At 38.3% G+C, this 20,554-nt stretch overlaps 1 protein-coding gene across 2 annotated transcripts in view; it reads left to right on the top strand.

Moving 5' to 3' along the window:
- The window catches only part of SNAP91 (synaptosome associated protein 91), a 126,353-nt gene that overhangs the window by 85,557 nt on the left and 20,242 nt on the right, over positions 1–20,554 (top strand). The window contains exons 14-23 of one of the 2 annotated variants that reach the window (XM_081094404.1): positions 1,859–1,873; positions 2,021–2,188; positions 7,743–7,850; positions 8,484–8,747; positions 8,978–9,055; positions 9,220–9,291; positions 9,710–9,793; positions 11,010–11,093; positions 17,400–17,534; positions 19,259–19,408. In XM_081094404.1, coding sequence (XP_080950530.1) covers positions 1,859–1,873; positions 2,021–2,188; positions 7,743–7,850; positions 8,484–8,747; positions 8,978–9,055; positions 9,220–9,291; positions 9,710–9,793; positions 11,010–11,093; positions 17,400–17,534; positions 19,259–19,408 — 1,158 coding nt within the window. The remainder of the gene's footprint in view (positions 1–1,858; positions 1,874–2,020; positions 2,189–7,742; positions 7,851–8,483; positions 8,748–8,977; positions 9,056–9,219; positions 9,292–9,709; positions 9,794–11,009; positions 11,094–17,399; positions 17,535–19,258; positions 19,409–20,554) is intronic. The other variant, XR_013996172.1, reaches the window with a different exon arrangement.

Raw genomic sequence — 20,554 nt, 5'->3', positions numbered from 1 at the left:
GTATAAGAAATTATTAGAAGAAACTTCTGTTTCTTGGGATGTGGACCTGGCCACCTCACAGCAGAATATACTCTAGCCCCAATCCAACATACACTGAGTGGCTAGATTATTATGACCACCCCATCAGTACTTCATTGACACTTCCAAAAATACTGAATATTTTCCTAAGCAAATACTCTCAAGGTTTTATTATTATTATTATTATTATTATTATTATTTGTATAACTAATTCACTTCATTGTACTGATGGGGTGGTCATAATAATCTGGCCAGTCATAATAATCTGGCGACTCAGTGTAGGTCCTTTTTGCATGCTATTTATTAAGTATACATTCTAAAATTTTAAGAGGGTTTCTAATGTCAACTCCACGTGCTATAATTTTCTAAAATTGTTATGAAATATATGGGATTTGGTTAGGAAGAGTCTGATTATCTCAGTGTATCTGTAGAGTACTTTACATAATATTCATTGGGTTTGCAAAATGCGTCGTTAAATGAATGTGATTATTTTAATGTCAAATTTATGTTTCTCAGTTTTTTAAATATCCTCTAGAACTTTGGGGTTACAAGTTCTTATGTTGTTTTTAAAGCTCTGGGGGAAAAACCTTTTTAATGAATTCTGATAAAAAAGAATTTTTATCATTAAAGTAAATTTATAGGGACATTCATGAATTTAAATATGAAGTGTTTCATGTGACTGAGAATAGAAAAATGCCATTGAACAATCCAGTGTTTGGCATGGAGTCATAGTATAGTAAAGAATAACTCCTTTTGGCTTCTTATTCAGGATGCCAACTACAATCCCACTGTTGAACACAGAAAGGCCAAACCTCCCAATGAAATGCTGTATTTTAACCTAAGGTTTATACACATAAAGATTATATTGAATTGAAAAATATCTGATAATATGAAACCTATGAGCAGAAAAAGGTTTAGGTTGGCATTTCTTTTTCTAACCCCTAAACTTTCATTTATTTATTTGACTGTTTTATACATTCTACAATCAAACTACAGCTTTTATAAAGCGCCAATTTATTCTCTGGTATTCCAGACTTTAGTAGTTTCACCTACGATCAAATAAAGAAGATCAGTAAAGTTCTGTTAGCTATCATTTCATCAGAATGGGCATTTATAGTATATGGAAATCAATCAAAGTAGATGAAATGGTAAATCTGGTAAAAAATAAATTGAGTTTTTCAAAATTGTTTAGACATGACTTAGGTAAGTGTCTTGACCTCCCTTGCTCTCAGTTTTTCCATCTATGAAGTTGGAAACTTGATCTAGAAGTTCACTAAAGTACCCCTCCAGCTCAAAAGTTCCATAATGATAACAGGTAATAGAGTCATCTCTCAGTATCCACAAGGCTTTGGTTACAGGACCCCCTCGGATACCAAAATCTGCAGATGCTCAAGACCTTTATATAAATTGGCGAGTATTTTCATATAACACACATCCTCTTTAAGCCACCTCTAGATTAGTAATAATCCCTAATGTAATGTAAATGCTATGTAAATTCTTGTTTACTATATCGTTTAGGGAATAACGACAAGAAAAACGTCTGTACATGTTCAGTAGAGATGGTAGAGATGTAACGATCGTAGGTGAAACGACATAGTACACATCAGCACAATGTAACATTTTCCCCCAAAATATTTTGGATTCACGGTTGGTTGAACCAAGGATGTAGAATGTACAGATACAGAGGGCTGACTGTCCATTTATGTTTTTTATTACAAATGGTCCAGAAAGCTAGAGTTTCTTCAGTTAGTGCCTCACCCTGCTTGGACACTGGTGTGGTTGAATATTTCAGCTTTATCTCTTATTTCTTCATATGCTGACACATAACGGACATCGATAGACCTTTTGGGAGAGGGTGAGTAAAGCTTTATTTTAAACTTCTGTTTTGAGAGACTTCTGGATCTTGCTAACTGCCTTCATTTTGATCTTTTGGAACCTGGTGTATTTTTCGTCCTCTCCTTTTCTTCTCTTCCATCTGTTCTCCATCTCTGGTGCAACGTAGACTCTCTGGCTACCCTTTCCTCTGCTCCCTCTGAAGCTCAGATTTCAGATCCATTTGCATCAGAACCCACCCCTCCTACTACCGCTGCTGAAATTGCAACGGCTTCAGCTTCTGCCTCAACTACTACAACCGTTACTGCTGTCACTGCTGAAGTGGATCTCTTCGGAGGTTAGTTAGTCACATCACTGTTCCTTCAGTTTCTTTCCAGGATTGCTGAGGTGTAAAAGTCCGCACATTATTCAACAGCATGTCAGAGTGCTTAAATATTTTTTTAATGTTTATTCATGTCTGTTTATCTTAGCTAAATTTACCAACTTTATCTTCATTTAATTTCAGTGGTTTTAGAGCAGAGGTTGACTTTCCGTTTCTCAAAGTGGAAATTACCACTAGAACTCTTGTCCCATATGTGTTTCCGCCCTGCAGTATCTATGCAAAAGTGGTACCAGACCTAATACTTTTAATTTTGTCTTTAAGCCAGATTCACACTAGCAGGGGGAAAAAAAAAAAAATTGGGGGAATATGGGAGGGGAAATCCTGGCCTAAGTTATTTCTTAAGATTTAGGACCAAAAAAATCATCTAAGAGAGTTTAGATTTGGAGGACTCTGAAGAGAGTTTGGGGATATGCCCAGTTTTGCAACTTTAAGCGTATTCTATCTAAGCAGAAACTTGGACCATCTTTGGCTCTGGGACTTTGAGAGATCATTTGAATGAGCTCTTGACATAGATTAAAAACAGGTTTAGGTGAGACTTTGAAAGGATTGAAAATATGCAAATGTAAATTCTGACACAGAGTTGATTTAGAGCTATGGGCGTGGGTCATATATCCTAGACTCTGCCAGGATCATCTGCCTGGACCAGGTGAGCCATCTGAAGCCAGTTTGTTTACGTATTCCCATCTGCGTGGTGCTAATGTTCAGACCTGGAAAGGTGCTCCTATCAAATGCACAAGTCAAATAGTGTTATATTCATCATAGTTTTGTGTTTCTTCATTATAATATAACATCTTTCCCAGGGCATTTTGAGAATATGGTAAAGACATTGGAGGAAGCAAATGATGGGGAAGGCAGAAAACTTTTGGCAGGCTCCGGTGTATTCAGATCCTCCCCTGGGCACTTACTCTGACACGCTGTCACATACCATTGTTCTACATGCCAGACCCCGGTCTCTGAGGTTTGCCAACATTGTCTAAGACAAGGAGCACTCCAGGAGACAGCATCATTGTCACTGTTTCAGGAAAGGAATTTGCACTCCCATTCCTACAGGAGAAACCTGTTTTTTAAAAGGAGTATCATCCACTAGAGAACGTTTTTCAGTTATGCCTGTATAAATTTGGAGACCAAAAATTTGTGTTAGTTTACACATATAAAATAAACTTTTCACGCCCCCCCTTTCCCTGCCCCTATCATTGATGTTGGGTATGGCAGTTTCTCACAGGCTCATGTTAACAGAAAAACTTCGAGGAGAATAGTGACAGGATGGAGAACAATTTAATGCTTAAGCATTTAGTGCCTTTAGCGTTTTAGATTTTTGTTTTTCAGGCTATGTGTAAGGAGCTAATTGCCTCTAAGAAATCAACTCCATCTTGCTTCTCTCATGGCTCTTTAGAATAATAGAGCTAAAGATATTTCTTTGAAATAATCTTTGTGTCATTATGCTGCTTGTGTTGGTCATTTCTTCTGCTTTAACTACATTTGTCAGGCAGAGAAATATGTATGTTTGAAAACACTTTTATAATGCCATTATTTCTACCCTAAAATACAAATTTAAAGGACTCGAACAAATAAATAAGTAAATGACTAGTAATACAGAAAATCATTTAAATTAATGCCAAAGAATGAGGCTCTCCCTTGATTTCACCTTTATTCTTTCTAGTCACCTCGCTAGAGGTTGAGTACAGGTGCGTACATCTGCAAATCTCATCAGTTATTTTTACTGACCTGTATAGTTAATAAAACTGGCCTCTCACAGCTATAAAATCTCTATGCTTTATGTGTCAGGAGTCTATGTGTGTCACTCTTTTTCAGTTTTCAGTGATATTCCTTAATTTATTTTATATTCTTCATTGATTCATAAGGAATCATTTAGAGATGGGATTTTAAATAAAAACTTAAATGAGAGTCTCTGGCCACAATATCTGACCATTTTAAAAAAAATCTTGTGTCTCTAAAATGGGCAAGTGGTAGAACTTTTGAATATTAGACACCAGTTATTTGGTTTACAGAACTTTAAAACATGCCATTTTGAGATTTTATGTAGCATGCATAGCAGTATTAAGTAGATTTCTTTAGAAATAAGCTTAAAGAATTTTAACTTCTGAAAAAATGGCCAATTGTTTAATTTCTTGGATATGAGATATTAAAGCATTAAATTTTCTATATATTTTATTTCATTTGAAAAGTAGGAAATGTCTATTATTTTTAAACATTCAGATTATACCCACATAATATTTTAGTCATCTCAGTATAAGTTATTAAACAAGTTTCTCAGAAACAGTTTTACTAAATGTTTTACTTTTTTAAAAAAATAAACTTAAATAAAAATCTTCTTTCTGTGGTCATGCATAATAGCACTGGAAGGCTCTGTTTAAAAATCTCAGTAAAACTTAAAAGATATTGATAAAACTAAAAGACAACATTCTTAAAAACATTCTACTTTTTTTTAATGAAGACCTCACTAACACCACATTAGTTTGTAATAACATGGTTTTCCTAAGCACTAGAACGTCATAGTGATGGTAATTCCTCTGCACAAGCACCAGGGTACCCTGTCAATCACCTGTATCAAGTTATGAACAAGCCTTCATGAGGCTTGGTGAGTCTGTGAGGTGACTTGAAACCCAAGGAACTTATCACACAGGCTGCCTTGATTTGGTGCGTGTTGGTTAACAAGCTGGCTTTAGGAGCTGAGAGTAACTGGAATGGTGACTCTAGGGCTGTTGAGAAGGATCATGTGATTTAAAGATGGCTTATGTGGCGAGAGAAGATGGGGAGAGTAGTTCAGGATGGGGAAAACAACAGCTGTTAGACATATGTAGGAAGGTAGTTACAAAAAGCTTGAGAGAAAATGCTTCCTAGATTGCTAGAAGAAAAAAGACTAGCTACAGCTGAGGAGAGGAGCATGCTGGGTAAGGCTTGGCAGAATTAGACATAAACGGTAACATGGGAGAGCGAACTGCATTGGAAATCGCTTTAGTTTTCAATACTGGAAGAATAATGTTGCCATTGATAATGAAAGAGAGCTAGGCATTAAAAGAAGTTTAAGAAAACAAACGATGTTGAAATGTTATTATCTCTCACAGTGCTGGGGCTGACTGGGCTCAGCGGACAGTTCTTGCCCAGGTTTCCTTTGTGGCTACCGTCAGACAGTGGCTGGGCAGTCTTCCTCATCGTATCTCCCTCTCCTGGGCTGGGAAGACTGAACAGCCAGGGCTGGAGTGGCTGGGCTTCTTTCTGTCTTTAAGGGAAGTTTTGATGGGAGTAAGTGAGTTAAATTTATAATATTAAGTTTTACCAAATAGGAGAAGCATTAAAAGGAAATGTCTTGCTGACAGGAAAACCAACCAAAAAAACATTACTGTCCTGTGGATAGAGCTATCAATGTGGGTTTCACCTACTTACACATAAGTGATCATTAAAGAGGCCAGCAAGTCCACAGTGGATATTTATTTGGCCCCTCACACTGATATAACTGCTATTTATTCCATTTTACAGGAGGAAATTGTATATAGTGGGATGCAGCATAGCTCATAGCAGTGTTGCCTAGTGGTTAGACACACACCTCAGTCAGAGAGTTCATGGATAAATCCTGACTCTGTCATTTGCTGGCTGTGTGACCTTCGTCCAGTCACTGAGCCTCCAAACTTCCATTCTCTTACCTACAAAGTGGAGATCATAGAACCTATATCACAAGATACGTAGGAATTAAATTTAATGATGCACATGAAATATTTACACAGTGACTGGCACATAAATATCACTGAATAGTGACTGCTATTATGGTTTCTACTATTCCCACTTTATTAGCCCGAGTTCCAAGTTTTATAGGAAAAAAAAGAAAAAAGAAAATAGCCCTGACTCATGACAAAATGTTTTCAGCCCTTCCAATGTCCTCTTAGACTTTTCTTAGGCTCTTCCACCCCACCTTAGGGTTTCATGTTGCTGTAAGTTCTCTATTATAGTATCCTTACCATGGCACCTGGAGAAGGAGGTGTGCCCTATCTCCTCATGTAGTTTTCATACTCCATTATTATTACATGGCCTCTCCCTCATTGACCTCAGTGTAGCTGAGTGAAGCAATCAGATCCCAAAAATCTAGAAGATGTGAATAACTGATTGTCCCGTTGTCCCTTCTAGGGATATTTGTGTTTTTGTAAAGGACCTCTTAAGCCAAGTGAGTCTCTAATTTAATGTTCATTAGAGTACTTAATTTCATGCTGAGCCTCAAGAGATGGCTAATGTGTTTCGCAGTCAGGTCATTTTGGAACGTGCTGGGATAAACAGAGAAACAGGGCCTTGACTGTAGGATTTCCTATAGCCTAATACACTACACAAATCTCTGAGGAAGGGGGTATACTGTGCAGTGTTTCCCACGTGTAACTGACAAACCCCTTTTCGTGGCCAGAAGCAGTGTTCTGGGGAACTCTGGTAGACGGGGAGGGCAGTGTTTTAAGATGGGAAGGCTAGCCTGTAAGACACAGGTTCGACGTGGGTGTTGGTGCCCACTTCCCAGCAGTTTATTCTAGGCAACTGATGATGGTTCATTCCTTTGCACTTTGGAACCATAGACACTCTTCAAAAACCCCAGGATTTTTTTTTTCTATAATTAACATCATCTGTTGGGGGGGAGGGAAAAAAGCAACACATATTGGGAACCATCAACATTTTATAAATTGGGCATTTATAAGCTGGGTCTGCCTGTATTTTAATGGATTTTTCTAACTCCAAATAGAAGAACACATATTCTTAAAACATGAAACTATATTTTAATCTAGTGAAAGTAGATTATTTTCCAAATAACTAGAGCAATACAATATTTGAAAACAACAATACATTTAAGTAAAAATAAAGGCATTATGGTGTCTTCCCCTAATTTTATTATCTCTTTATTTCTTTAAAACCAGTCCTTGGTTGTACCTGAAAATGCTTTTCAAGGGTTATGATGACCTACCTTTTATGAATACTTTGTAAACCTTTTGTATTAACAATATAATTTCTCCTGCACTAGACTATAAAAAAAATTTTAAACTAGAACTGTTTTACATTACCGTTGTATATTTCAATTTATTGGCATTAAAGAAGACATCCATGTTGCTAGAAACCACTAAAGACCTCACAGTGATGTGGTGAATAAGTAGCACCTGGACATCAACGTTTAATGTCTTAAATTACATAATAAAGTTATTTTTGTTTTAATTTTCACATCCATTAATTTCTAGTGATACATAAAACATGCTTCTCAGAGCCCTTATACAATGAGAATCCTGTTGCCTTTTGGGTCCTAATAGGCCTCACAGTATCGACACTATACCACTTGCATGTAACTAACATGAAGGGGCGCAAAGAGTTGTTTTGTGACCACCAACAGTGCATGGGCTGTAAAAATGCGTTTTAAGAAATTCATGTTGTATAAGGGAGCCTTCTTCGCAATTTAACGTGGTTCTTTTACTATATTTCTTCTCTTTTTATTCCTTTAATTTCTGCTGTTTTAAAAACTGCACCCAAGATGCCTTTGCAGCTTCTCCCGGGGAGGCCCCTGCAGCATCCGAAGGGGCCGCCGCCGCAGCCACCCCAACCCCTGTAGCCGCGGCACTTGATGCATGTTCAGGAAATGGTGGGTTTCAAGTCACGAGCCCGTCTGTTGTTTTTCTGTCCTAATGTGAAACTGCCGTAGTTAGATGGGGCCATATGTGTTTCTAATTTTACTTTCTTCTGAGTAAAAAGTGTCATTCATCGTAGCTGACGAAATAATGCCGGCACTTAAAACATTAAGACAACGAAGTGCATACTTATCAAAATTGACAATTTCTCAAGATTGACAATTTTTATCAGTGCAAGTATGCCCTCTTAATGTTTTTTTATTCTCTAATGCTATATTGCGACTCTTCTGTAACACAGAGTTCAAATATATAGGCATGTTTTAATGTGTTTTCAAAGCTATTGGATTACGTAAGGATTTGAAGAATAACAATCTCTGACGCTAGACTGTAGGCTAATCTTACAAGTACCTTGATGTGTTTCGGTTTCTTGCGGTAACTGCTAAATTTTCTTTTTTTTTTTTCTTTAGAAAAACATCCTAATCACTGACCCCTGCTAATAGGGCAGTAGTTTAGTCCAAGCAGCCTAATGAATGCCTAGCTAGTGGGTAAATATCCACGCCAGGTGTCTCTTGCCATAGTTATGATGCCAGCCTCTCGTCTCTTTCCGTAACTGATGCTGTATGTGTCTCCACTTTCCTTTCCAAAAGACCCCTTTGCCCCATCCGAAGGTAGTGCAGAGGCTGCACCCGAGCTGGACCTCTTTGCAATGAAGCCACCCGAGACCAGCGTTCCTGTAGTTACCCCTACAGCTAGCACAGCCCCTCCGGTTCCTGCCACTGCTCCTTCTCCTGCTCCCGCCATTGCAGCGGCCACCGCTGCTACCACCGCTGCTACCACCGCCGCCGCCGCCGCCGCCACCTCCGCCACCACCACCACCACCACCGCTCCTCCTGCTCTAGATATCTTTGGTGGTAATTTTGTGTTCTTGTCATTGAACTCATTACATCTGGTGGAGTGAATGCTGGTACTTGCGATATACTGCATCCACAGCTATCACTGCATGCACACTTGGTAACGGAATGGTTCTCTCGAAACCATGTGCTGCTTTTGTCAGAATTCCCCAGACGACTAAGTCAGACCTGGAAAGTGATGCTGTTTCAGGCATCCAGCTGAGTAAAGGCATGTGTGTTCTTGGTCTTAGATTTATTTGAGTCTGCTCCTGAAGTCGCTGCAGCGCCCAAGCCGGATGCTGCTCCTAGCATAGACCTGTTCGGTACAGGTAAAGCCAAAGCCACCCACCCCTCTCTTGCGTTAGTTTTCCCAAACGTGTTGGTGACTAAGCTCTTTGTACTCGCCTGTGTGAATGCATTTGTTAGATGTTTGGCTTTGATTTCAGCTTTCTACTTACTTCTGCTTGGTTTTGGTTTCTTTCCCTTTCGGAAGATGCTTTCTCCTCTCCACCACAAGGGGCCTCTCCTGTGCCTGAGAGCTCTCTCACCGCTGACCTCTTATCGGGTGAGTCCTTTTGCCCACATCAAGCCTTCAGATGTCCTGTGGGGGTCACGTGTGGAGAGGGCAATATGAAAGCGTGCAGTTTGTCTTGGGTCCTCTTAATCAAAAAATATCACTTTTTAAAATCTCGTTCTTTGGCCCGTCACCAACTGAGGAAGGTTAATATTTCAAATGTAACGCAATGAAAAGACAAAACTTATTTTTTTTCACACTGAAACCTCTGACCTCAAGATGTCAAATTTTATTTTCTTCGGGAAAGTGTGTATTTTTAGATCCATTTGCTTTCCCTTAACTGTCAAGACTGTCTGCATTGTACCGCCTGCTGTTAAACGTGAAATCTCAAGGAGCCATTTGTCAAGGCTCACGGTTTCATTTTCCTTCGGGTGACGTGCGATGTTTCCTGTTGTGTGCTTCACTGCAGTGGATACATTTGCATCACCGGCTCCTGCAACCACTGCCTCTCCAGCAAAGGTGGATTCTTCAGGTGTGATAGACCTTTTCGGGGGTGCGTATCTCTCCTCCTTCAACACTTAACAGTCTTATTTTTTCTTCATAATAGTTTATAGATCCTCCCTTTCATTTTTTTTAACCATGTGAAGTCATTTCCATCTCTTGAATGTAAACTCCAGTTTTTAAGATCTTTGCCATTTCTTTGCATCATCTTCATCCCCATCAGTTCATAATTTTCCGTGCATGGCCTAACAACTCCAGATGATTGTTTTTAACTTTTTGTTCATCCTTATGTAGAATCAGCTCATTTGAATTTCTTTCTACTGTTCTTCCCTGGTGATCCTGATCTGTTGGCTAAAGCAACATTTCTAAGTTCTTAAAGGCAATATAAAAATGAACTAAATTCAGAATTGAAAACAAACAAGCCGGTCAAAACTGAACATATAAGCTCTAGATGTCATACATTATTTTGTAGAGTTTACTTATGTTGAGTTTGATGTTTTAAAATCCTTCCAAAGAATTGGAAGGTATCTCACTGATTTAAATGTATTTTCCTCTTCCTGTATATGTTATTTAAAGGCAGGAAACTGTGCTGAATTAACTCCTGAATTACTCCTTTGGATGATTTATTTAAAGTCTTCTGTTAGCAGTAAATGTACAAGGAAAAAAATGCAGGATAGAAGTGATTTCTTCATGAAAATCCATAAGTGTGTATCTACTGGCTAAAATATTATCGTTAGCAAGTTAAACCCACACTAAGTATACTGTGTGCCATGATGGGTAGGGTACACAAGGGGTGCAAAGATGTCACAGTTTCTGACATTCAGAGGCTCAAAAATTGTGGCAAATATACATGAAACCTTGATATATGAGAGTATAAGAGGGCTGTTGCTGCTGCTTGAATTGTTTAAAAAATTTAAGTTTAATAGAGTTATAAATGAGAAAGTTTTATTACCTTTGGACAAAATTCTTAACACTTTGATCTTATTTTGATAAATGACAGGATTTAGTCCAAAAGTTTTATCCTTTAAAAAGTTATCTTACTCTTACAAAGGCGTTAATTCTTAACTATTATAGCACTCTTTTGTCTTGAGAGAATAAAGTTATCAGAGCATAATTCAATTCACTCTGTCATTTCACATATCCATAGGCAACTAGCTCACCGTACAAAGCTCCATATGTATGCCTTTTTCTGCAAAACACTTAAATTACTCACTGTACTTACCATTTACACTCTTTTACTTTTTTGCTGCATAATGGATAATGGGTAGATGCATTTGGAACTAGTGCTTCTGAACCCCAACCTGCACCTCAGGCTGCTTCTAGTTCATCAGCATCGGCAGACCTACTAGCTGGTAATTAAATTAAAATAAAATGGTATTTTGTGGAAGTTAAGTTTGGATATATTTTTATAAGTAACAGCTATTATATAAATTTTAAGGTGTATGTTTTCTTTGAGATGTGAAGTTGAAAAACAAGACATTATATAATTGAAGGTTATTGCCCAGAATTTTATGCAATTAGTCTTAAAATCACATTTGTATACAAGCCACCACTGTGGCTCCATGGATGCTTCTAATCTGCCTTACTTTTAGTTAGCACATTTTTTTTTTGGTTTACTTTAGAGCTAATATGCTTATGTTTTAAGCCCTGGCTGGATAGCTCAGTTGGTCAGAGCATCATCCAAATAGGCCAAGGTTGTGGGATCCATCCCCAGTCAGGGCACATACAAACATCAACCAATGAGTGCATAAATAAGTAGAACAACAAATCAATGTCTCTCCCTCTCCCTCAACCTCTCCTTCTCTCCAGTCCTTTCTAAAATCAATAAAAAATATTTTTAAAATATGCTTATGTTTGATCATTGATTCTATAATATATGAATCACACTAGGAGAAACTCTTAGATTTCCACCATTGGGTTGAAGCTGCTGCTACCTTTTAACAAGCAGATCATTTTTTAAATCTGTAAATCCCTGGAGTAATCCCAGTTCAACAGGACTATGGTGTGGAATCTAGTACAAGATGCCTAGAATTATTGCTCATTGCTAGGATGGGATAGATAGAATAAAAGGAAACATTTCAAGGACTCAAAGACAGTAAAAGCCAACTGTTGTCTTTCTTGGAGGCAAGGCGAAGTGTGCTTAATGATAGCCAGACCTGGAAATTATGATTTTTACAGGCAAAGCACTTGCCAGTTACAAGACCACAAAAGTGAGTTTTGGGTTCTGGTTATCAACTCACAGGACACTGCTGTTTTACCTCGCTCTGACTTAACTTAGAAGGGTGCATAGAGGAAGCACAGCAGCAGCATCACAGAGGACTCAGATACCTAGATGCAGCCTCCTCTGTCCCTTCCCAGTCACCAGAAAGGATGCATTTGGTCATAATGTCGGTGAGGAGCTGGTGAGAATTTAGGTCCCATAAGCACAGGGAAGTCACCATGTCCAGAGACTCTCAGCTTAAATTCTCTGCTAGCCATGTAGCCTTTGACAGGGTGACTGACTCTCGTTTTAGAGTGTAATAGCAATGCTAATGCCAGATCTACCAGGGAACATTCATTCTTGGGTGAGTAGTGAGTAATGGCCTCATCAACCTTCAGAGTTGTAGGACATTTGACATGACGGCAAATGCTTACTCAAGAGGCTGCATGGGTTATTACAGCCCCACTCTTGACCTTCCCTTCCATAAGTAATGCAAACTGGATATTTAACAATCTTTCCCAGGGGCAATGGCCTTCTTTTATGTCTTTGCCATCCTTTCCTGCAAACAGGACATTCCTATTTGCCAAATCCACTTCATACCAGTGACTGCCAGCTGGTATTTTTCTAAATGACGAAGATTCAGGATCCCACTGTGGACTTGGAAAGTGGCAGATATGACAAGAGGCTGTGCATTTAACACAAACCTCAACTGGTTGCTTGGTGGGGGGAAAACACTAGCTTATCTGACTTTTCTCCTGGTCCAGATACTCTTCATAGCAGCTCCAAATTGGTCACAGAAACTTTAAGCTCTAGCTAAACCAGTACACTTAATTCAGATATTTAACAGGCTTTAAATGGAAGAATATGTTTTTAGTTAGCACAAACTATGCTGTAGCAATAAGATTTTAACAGGCTGCAGAAACAGCATCATTTTAAATGCCTTTTGAGGGGAAATGACCTTGTCAATTTTAAAATGAGATTAGTGATTATAAATTTTTGCTTTGAAGTTGTAATTAAGATTGAAATGGCATGAATAAAATCAAATGTTCTGGCTTTTTGCAGAATTGCAGGAAGTCCTTCTTTCTCTCTGGGTATTCTCTCCAAGTCATTGAGATTACTGGTACTATGCTGATATTATGCATATCTCAGAGTCTGGCTGGAAACTTGAGAGTTAAATTTATAGCAAATAAAGGTTAATATTTTACACAGTGAAGAATACAGCTGGCAAACTTCTCTCAATATATACCACCTGAAAATATAGAGATTTGAAAGATACAGATTCCTGGATGATGGGTATAAAAATGCATTATTAAGGAAGATCAGGTGTGTTGAAGGATAGGCCTAACTTCTGAGGTTGACATCAAGCAGGAAAACCATATTCTTCCCTAACAGACACAATTCTGAGGTGATTGCATCGTAAGTCTGTGCTAATAAAGGAATGTGTCACATCCTATTTTTAATTCCAAAGGCGGGGAAGATATGAACCAGCCTTATGAGGCTCTTTGTAGTTTTACATTGTCTGCTAATCACAAGACACAAATTACTTTTTTAGCAGAGTCATAGCCCTTGAATGGATTTAAAATATAAAAATGTTCAGTGTTAAATTAATAACTTAACAATTTTCACTAAATGGGAAGGTCTACAGAGGGCCAATACTTTCAACCTGTGTGGGGCTGGAAAACAGTCTGAAAGTGTCAGACAAAATGTCTCAGGCTATTATTCTTAGCAATATTGACTAGCTCAGATTGATCTTCATAAATGGAATGTGTTGAGAACTGGTTGTACCACTGGGAATAATTGAAATGATACCATCTTTAACATAATGGAGCACATATGGGTAAGGAGACTGTGTGTGAGAGTGTGTTTCACTACCAATAGTTTTAAATTTTCACTCGACTCAATAATATGATGGGTTTTGATATGTCTGCATTAATAAACCTTCACTAAGTGCATAGGCTGTTCCCTTTGAGAAAGATACATTTGTAAGACTAATCATCTGTGATAGAAGGCAGTGATTTTGTAGATGGTTGAGCAATCCAGTTATAGTGTAGGAAAGTTCAAATATGCCTGCAAGACATTCAGAAGCCTACTGATTACTACCTTATTTTCAATTCCATAGAATACTTTTCTTCTTAATGTAATTTATAACCATATTGAAAGAAAGATTAGTGGTTTCAGTTTATTATTTGCTTCTATTCCTGGACCCTAAAACTTTGCACTTAACAGAAGGAGTTCCCCAAACTTCTTACTAATGTCTATAATTTTCTTGTTTAGCTCTTCATTAAGAGTATAGCAATAGATTTTCCTTTAAGATAATCAGTTGATTATTTTATGTCACTTTATACCTTTTTAATTAAGCTAGGTTTGTGAGGGCACCTACTTCATAACAACTGAGTATAATGGAGAAAGTCATCTTCCCAGATCTTTGTCAAATTTATAAACCTATAGGAAGGTACAAGTCTGGCATTACTCCTGACTGTGGGGAAGAGGCTGTGTAGTATGACAATGAACAAGTATCTGGAAGATTCCTGTGAGGAATCCTGGCTCTGCATTTGCCATCATTGACCTTGGGCAAATTACTTAACCTCTCTGGCCTCAGTTCCTTCATCTGTGGAACTTCATGGGGTTGGTGTTAGGATTAAATTAGCTAAAGTATGTTTTAGGTTGAACAACATAAAGTTGCTGCTGTTGTAGGACCAAAATGGTTCAATATAGGAAATTCATGTGGTTCGGCCTAATAAATGCATAGAACAGTGCCTGGCACTTGGTGAGCCTCATGCCAATTGGTGTTACCCTTTAACGTCTTAGAGAAGGCACTGTTACTTTTTGTTGTTGTTGTTGTTGAATAGTGTTACTTATTTACCTATGGAGAAAATCTACTTATATTACGAAGTTTAGCAGTACTAAGCAGATGAGCTCTGTGTCAAAGCATTCATTTTTCTCCTTCTACTACTTAATCTTGGGTAGGTGTGTTAACTTCTCTTGCACCGTTTCTTCCAGCCATGGAAAGGTAGGATTGAATCAGATGATGCTAAGGCCCTTCCCAACACTAATATGATGTGATTCTAGGATATGTTGTCTTTTCTTGGCCAAGTTTTAAGAAGCTGAGCATCAGGTACAATTGTCTCCACACTCACCTATAACAAGAAGCACCTCATAGAATAATTGCCTAATAAGCACAGCCATATTCCAACTTTGAGGTGTGGGATGTTTCCAAAAAGTTAGCATTAACACCGCCTACCTCCTTAAAACCAAAATGGTCACATCCACAAAAAATAATTACTGTTGGTCTATCTTTGCTTCAGACTGATATTAGTTCTTAAAAATTTAAAGAATGTCTTTTCTTCAATTAGGAAAGTTCCATGATGCTTATGTCACTCCAATACTAAAATCACTTAAAGTGAACTTTAAAAACCACCTTCGAATAGGTAACAACTTTGCAAATTACATTTTTTTTATACATATGCAAGGAAAGCTTAAACCCAAATCCATATCAATTTTCAGGAGCAACATGACTTGAACATTATTGTCTGCTTTAGAAAATAGTAACCAAAGAATTTCAATGGGAGCCATTTTCAAACTTATAAATTGGTTTTATGCAATGCAAGCTTAAGGATATTTTTTGAGCATTCCTGATGTTTTTTTTCATAAGCAGTTTCTGAAGAAGAGCAGATACGGCTAGATTAGAAAGGAATATATATACCCAAACTGAGTATAAAAAAAACTGGTAGTAATAAATTCTTTGATAATAGAACATCATCTCAGCTCTTACTAAGAATCACTTCACAAGTTGCATATTTTTGTACAGATGAGCTCTGCTTCTGCTTTTGTCTGGGGGTGGAGAGAAATGATTTGCTTCTAGTAGTCAAAAGCTAAATATGTAATTTGAGGTTTCCTTACTTTATAATAGTCTGATTTCTCCTCACCTTTTATATTCAGACTAGAGGCCCAGTGCACAAAAATTTGTGCACTTGGGGGTGGGGGGGTCCCTCAGCCCGGCCTGTGCCCTCCTGCAGTCTGGGACCCGTCGGGGGATGTCCACCTGCTGGCTTAGGCCCACTCCTCGGGGGATTGGGCCTAAGCTGGCAGTCAGACATTCCTCTGGCAGCCCGGGAGCCCTCAGGGGATGTCCACTTGCCAGCGGGGAGCAGGCCTAAGCTGCAGTCTGACATCCTTAGCGCTGCTGAGGAGGCGGGAGAGGCTCCCGCCACCACTGCTGTGCTAGCAGCTGGGAGCCTAGCTTGTGGCTGAGCAGAGCTCCCCCTGTGGGAGCACACTGACCACCAGGGTGCAGCTCCTGCATTGAGCGTCTGCCCCCTGGTGGTCAGTGTGTGTCATAGTGGCCAGTCATTCCCAGTTCTGCTGTTAGGGTCAATTTGCATATTACCCTTTTATTATGGGAAGTTTCCTTCACTCCATAAACATTAATACAGGGTTTCAGGCATTGTCTGACTATTAGTAGAAAAGGTGAGAAAAGAAGACACAGTTTCTGACATCAAAAGATCATCCCTGGGGTGGGGGTGGGGGGTCTGGGGGTGAGAATAAAGAATTATGATGGGGCTTGGGTGGAGCACATATGTACTTGGGGTGGTTGGGTTGGGGGTAGTTGTGGCTGATAACAGTATAAGGCAAGGAATCCCTCCCAGAGCAGGCATCTGACTCACTATGATGATACAATAAGCAGCAACCGAGTTTGCAGAGATGGAGAGGGAACCAGAGCCAGAAGAGCTTGATTGCTATGCAAAGGAATCTGCACTCTATGACTCTGAAAGTTATGTGAATCCAGGGAAGGATTTTAGGCAAGTAACTTTATCAACATTTTCCACTCAGAAAAATCACTCAGGCTGCACTACAGAGACTGGACTGAAGGAAGTCCAAATGAGAAGCCCCACTGGGCGACTTTATGAAACCTGAGCCGTGTTGGGCGAGCCTTCACTTGGCAGTAGCAGCAAGGGGACCAGAACATACGAAAGATATTAAAAGGGATTTGGTGGCAGAAAGAATGCACACATATTTTTCTGATTTTATTTTATTATCATACTGGTTCAATGTGTACAACTAAGCGTTTTCTAACTACCTGGTATTTTGATTTGAAGAATCAAAGTTTAAATATAATGAAAATAATTATCTGAATTTTAACTCGGGTGAGACCCTCTTAGCTTTATGTGCTCTACTGTATTCGTAGATTTGGTTGCCGCGGGTTCTCTTAACAAAGGTATATATTCTTGTGTGCTATCTTGTTTCCAGTTTACTTAAATCTCTCATTAATACATGATAGGTGTCAACATACTTGAAAAACTTACAATAACCTATAACTTCCCAGGTGCCATTGACTTCTCGCATCTACATGCATTCAGTTCCTTTCTGTCTTCTATAACTTTTTCTGACTCTGTTTTTATGGCCTTTACCCATGGTTAGTTGTTTCTGCTTATATTTTTCTGGAACTGCTTTTTCCTAGGATTTGGGGGTTCCTTCATGGCCCCTTCTCCATCACCAGTGGCTCCAGCCCAGAATAACCTGCTACAGCCCAATTTTGAGGCAGCTTTTGGAACAACGCCTTCAACTTCTAGCAGCAGCTCCTTTGATCCATCAGGTGAGACAGTGGTTTTCAAACATTCTTTTAATTTGTTCTGATTATAAAATAAACCGCCTAAGGTTAGTATGATAATCAGGAAATGTCTACGCAATACTGAGTGATGACCTTATTTTAAAAACTGTTCAATAAATAAATTCAGTAACTTAAGTGAATATTTTTAGTACATTTTGGTGGCTTTAAGAATAACTTTTAATTCCTTTCTGTGTTTCTGTTTTTAATTTTTCTGCAGAAGTCTAACTTAACACGCACACCATCTATTGCATGAGCTTACATGCACACGGTTTAGAGATGGTTAAAGGAAAACAAGGTCTCTGTACTAAATCTTTGTACAGTATCTGAATGTGTGGACACTCCCCCTGCTGTTGCTTACACCCTCTGAAGCTTGCATAGTTCTTGGTTTTTTGAAGTTGAGACACAAGTAGTATTCTTTGCCTGCCTTTAACCTTTCATCCTGCTGTCATTTTGTTTGTATTCTCTTCCATTCTACTCTTCCCATGCTGGGTCCTTACTACAAATTTTCAATTGGTGAGTTTTTGGCAATTAAATGTGTTTCAGAAACACCCTAAATATATGCCCTGCCTGACAATTTGGTTGCTTCCATTGCCAGTGCCTAGTTGAATGCTGTTCTTTTTTTAATTTAGAATCATTGTATAGTAGTATGTATGGTAAATATGCATAGTTTTTTAATAAAAATTAACAACCACAAAATCTTTGACATGGATATTAGCAATAACTTATGCAAATCCCATGAACCTGCATTTTAAATGGTCTTCTTGTGTTCTAGGAACTAGACAAGTAGTAATTAGTTACATGGTAATCAGGAACCATGAATAATGGCATGGTTCCTAGTACTGAAATAGTGTTTACTTTAAATATTCCCTTAAAGTTAGAACCAAAAGTGAGTGCTACACTGGAGAAAAAAATTAAAATTCTTACTTCTAAAATATGGTCAACTGTTTTTCAGATACTTATTAATAGGTATTGACCATTATGTCAGGTTTTATTTTGACACTGATTTCATAGGGAAATAAGAGATTTGGCCTTCTTTTTTCATTTAAGAATTGTTTTAAGTTGTTTATGTAATAGTTTTAACAAAGACTTTTTTTTAAAAAAAAAGTAAGCATTGTAGAACTTTAGAGTAAACCAGTTAGGCTTTGCTAAATCACTACCATTTTGAATAAAACATGGTTTAGTGATAGCTTTTAATGAGTAACCATGGCTACCAATTATTGAGTGCCTATGTACAGCAAATGTTATAATGAAGACATGACATGTATTATCTAATTTAATCTTTACAACAAAGCCATGTAGTAGTAGTAGTGGTACTTTTCCCACTTAGAGATGAGGAAATTAAAGCTCAGACAGAAACTTTCTCAAAGACATACAGACTTTGAGACATACATATGTCTCAAAGACATAGTGAGGCATGTAGCTGAGTTTGAGTTCAATTCTGACTCCAAAGTCTGTGCTCTTTCCTGTACATTACACAGATTGTTTTCCATCTTTGTTCATGTTCATTAGTATTTCCATACTTTATGCATAGACTTATGTAGAGATGTTCTTTTTGGTGTTATGGTCATGATAAGTGTGAATTACAAGCCTTCTTTTATAAGATTGTATATTCACTTGTTTCCATAGTTGTTTTTTTAAGACAATTTTCCCTTTAATTTTCCATATCTATTTTTTTCAATTATTCTGAACCTGGTCTATTTGATTTCCAGTGTTTGATGGTCTAGGTGACCTTCTGATGCCAACCATGGCACCAACTGGGCAGCCTGCACCCATCTCGATGGTACCTCCTAGTCCTGCAGTGGCAGCAAGCAAACCTCTTGGGAGCGATCTTGACTCGTCTCTTGCCAGCTTAGTAGGCAGTGAGTCATATAGTTTTATTTAACTGAATCATGTGTGATTTTCCCCCTGTCTTTTCCTATGTATTGTTTCTGGATTCACTTGTGGGTGAGTGTATTAAGGAGTGGGCAGAAATTCTTAGTGCTTTACCCAGTACAGCTCCTTGGAAGGTAAGCAGTCTCTATACCGTAGTCTTACAAGCAGTACCCAGGCCATAATTAATAATTAATCTAAATTATCCAAGGTATAGTTAGCATGTGCAAGTATGAAGTCAAGTGCGTTGTGTATAATAAGTACTTAAGTTTTCATTTCATTTGGAAATGAGAACACAAAATAACTTAAATGCAGTATGTTTACTAATTGAACATCCAAGTGTGTTTTAGTGATTCATTCAAAAAATACTATTTATTGAATACTGGGCATTCTTCCAGGCTTGAGAGAGAAAATTAGTGATCAAAACAGGTATAAATTTCTGTTTTTATGGTGCTCTGAAAGGGCAAAGACAAACATTAAACATTTTCAAATTGATAAATTCTATAGTGTGTTAGGTTATAAGTCCCATGGGGGAAAAACAGAGCAGGCAAAGAGAGGTAAAGAGTCCACAGAGTGGGGGTGAGAGGAGGCCTCACTGAGAATGTAAAATTTGAGCAAAGATTTGAAGGTAAAGGAATGAGCCATATAGATATCTGAAGGGGAACATGTGCAGGCTAAGGAGACAGCCAGTGCCAAGACATTGGGCAGAAGATTGCCTGGCATATTCAAGGAACATCAATCAAGGAGACTGTGGCTGGAGCTAGGTACATGAAAGAGAGAGTCTTAGGAGGTGAGGGCAGCTATGATAAAGACTGGCCTTTTATTTCAACTCTGAATTTGATTTTTTTTATTAAGGTGAATGGGGTTAGCATTGCAAATACCTTTCATTTCACTTGAGGCTGTATCAAAAGTTTAGCATATCATTAATACACAATTTTTTTCTATCCATTACCCTATGGATATACTTTTGCTTTCCATTCAGCATCCTCAGTCAGGGCATCCATGAAAATGCTTTGATGACAGCCACAGAGAGATTATTTTAGTATTTCTTCCTGCTCTAAAATATTATCCCACTGATGGGTAGTCTGCAGCGGTCACTGCTTTTGCTGGACACTATAATATACCGCCCAGGCCCT

This window comes from Myotis nattereri, assembly GCF_964212035.1.
Source record: "Myotis nattereri genome assembly, chromosome: 6".
Taxonomy (NCBI): domain Eukaryota; kingdom Metazoa; phylum Chordata; class Mammalia; order Chiroptera; family Vespertilionidae; genus Myotis; species Myotis nattereri.
Note: the sequence above shows the minus strand (reverse complement) of the source record. Positions and strands in the feature narration are given on the sequence as shown.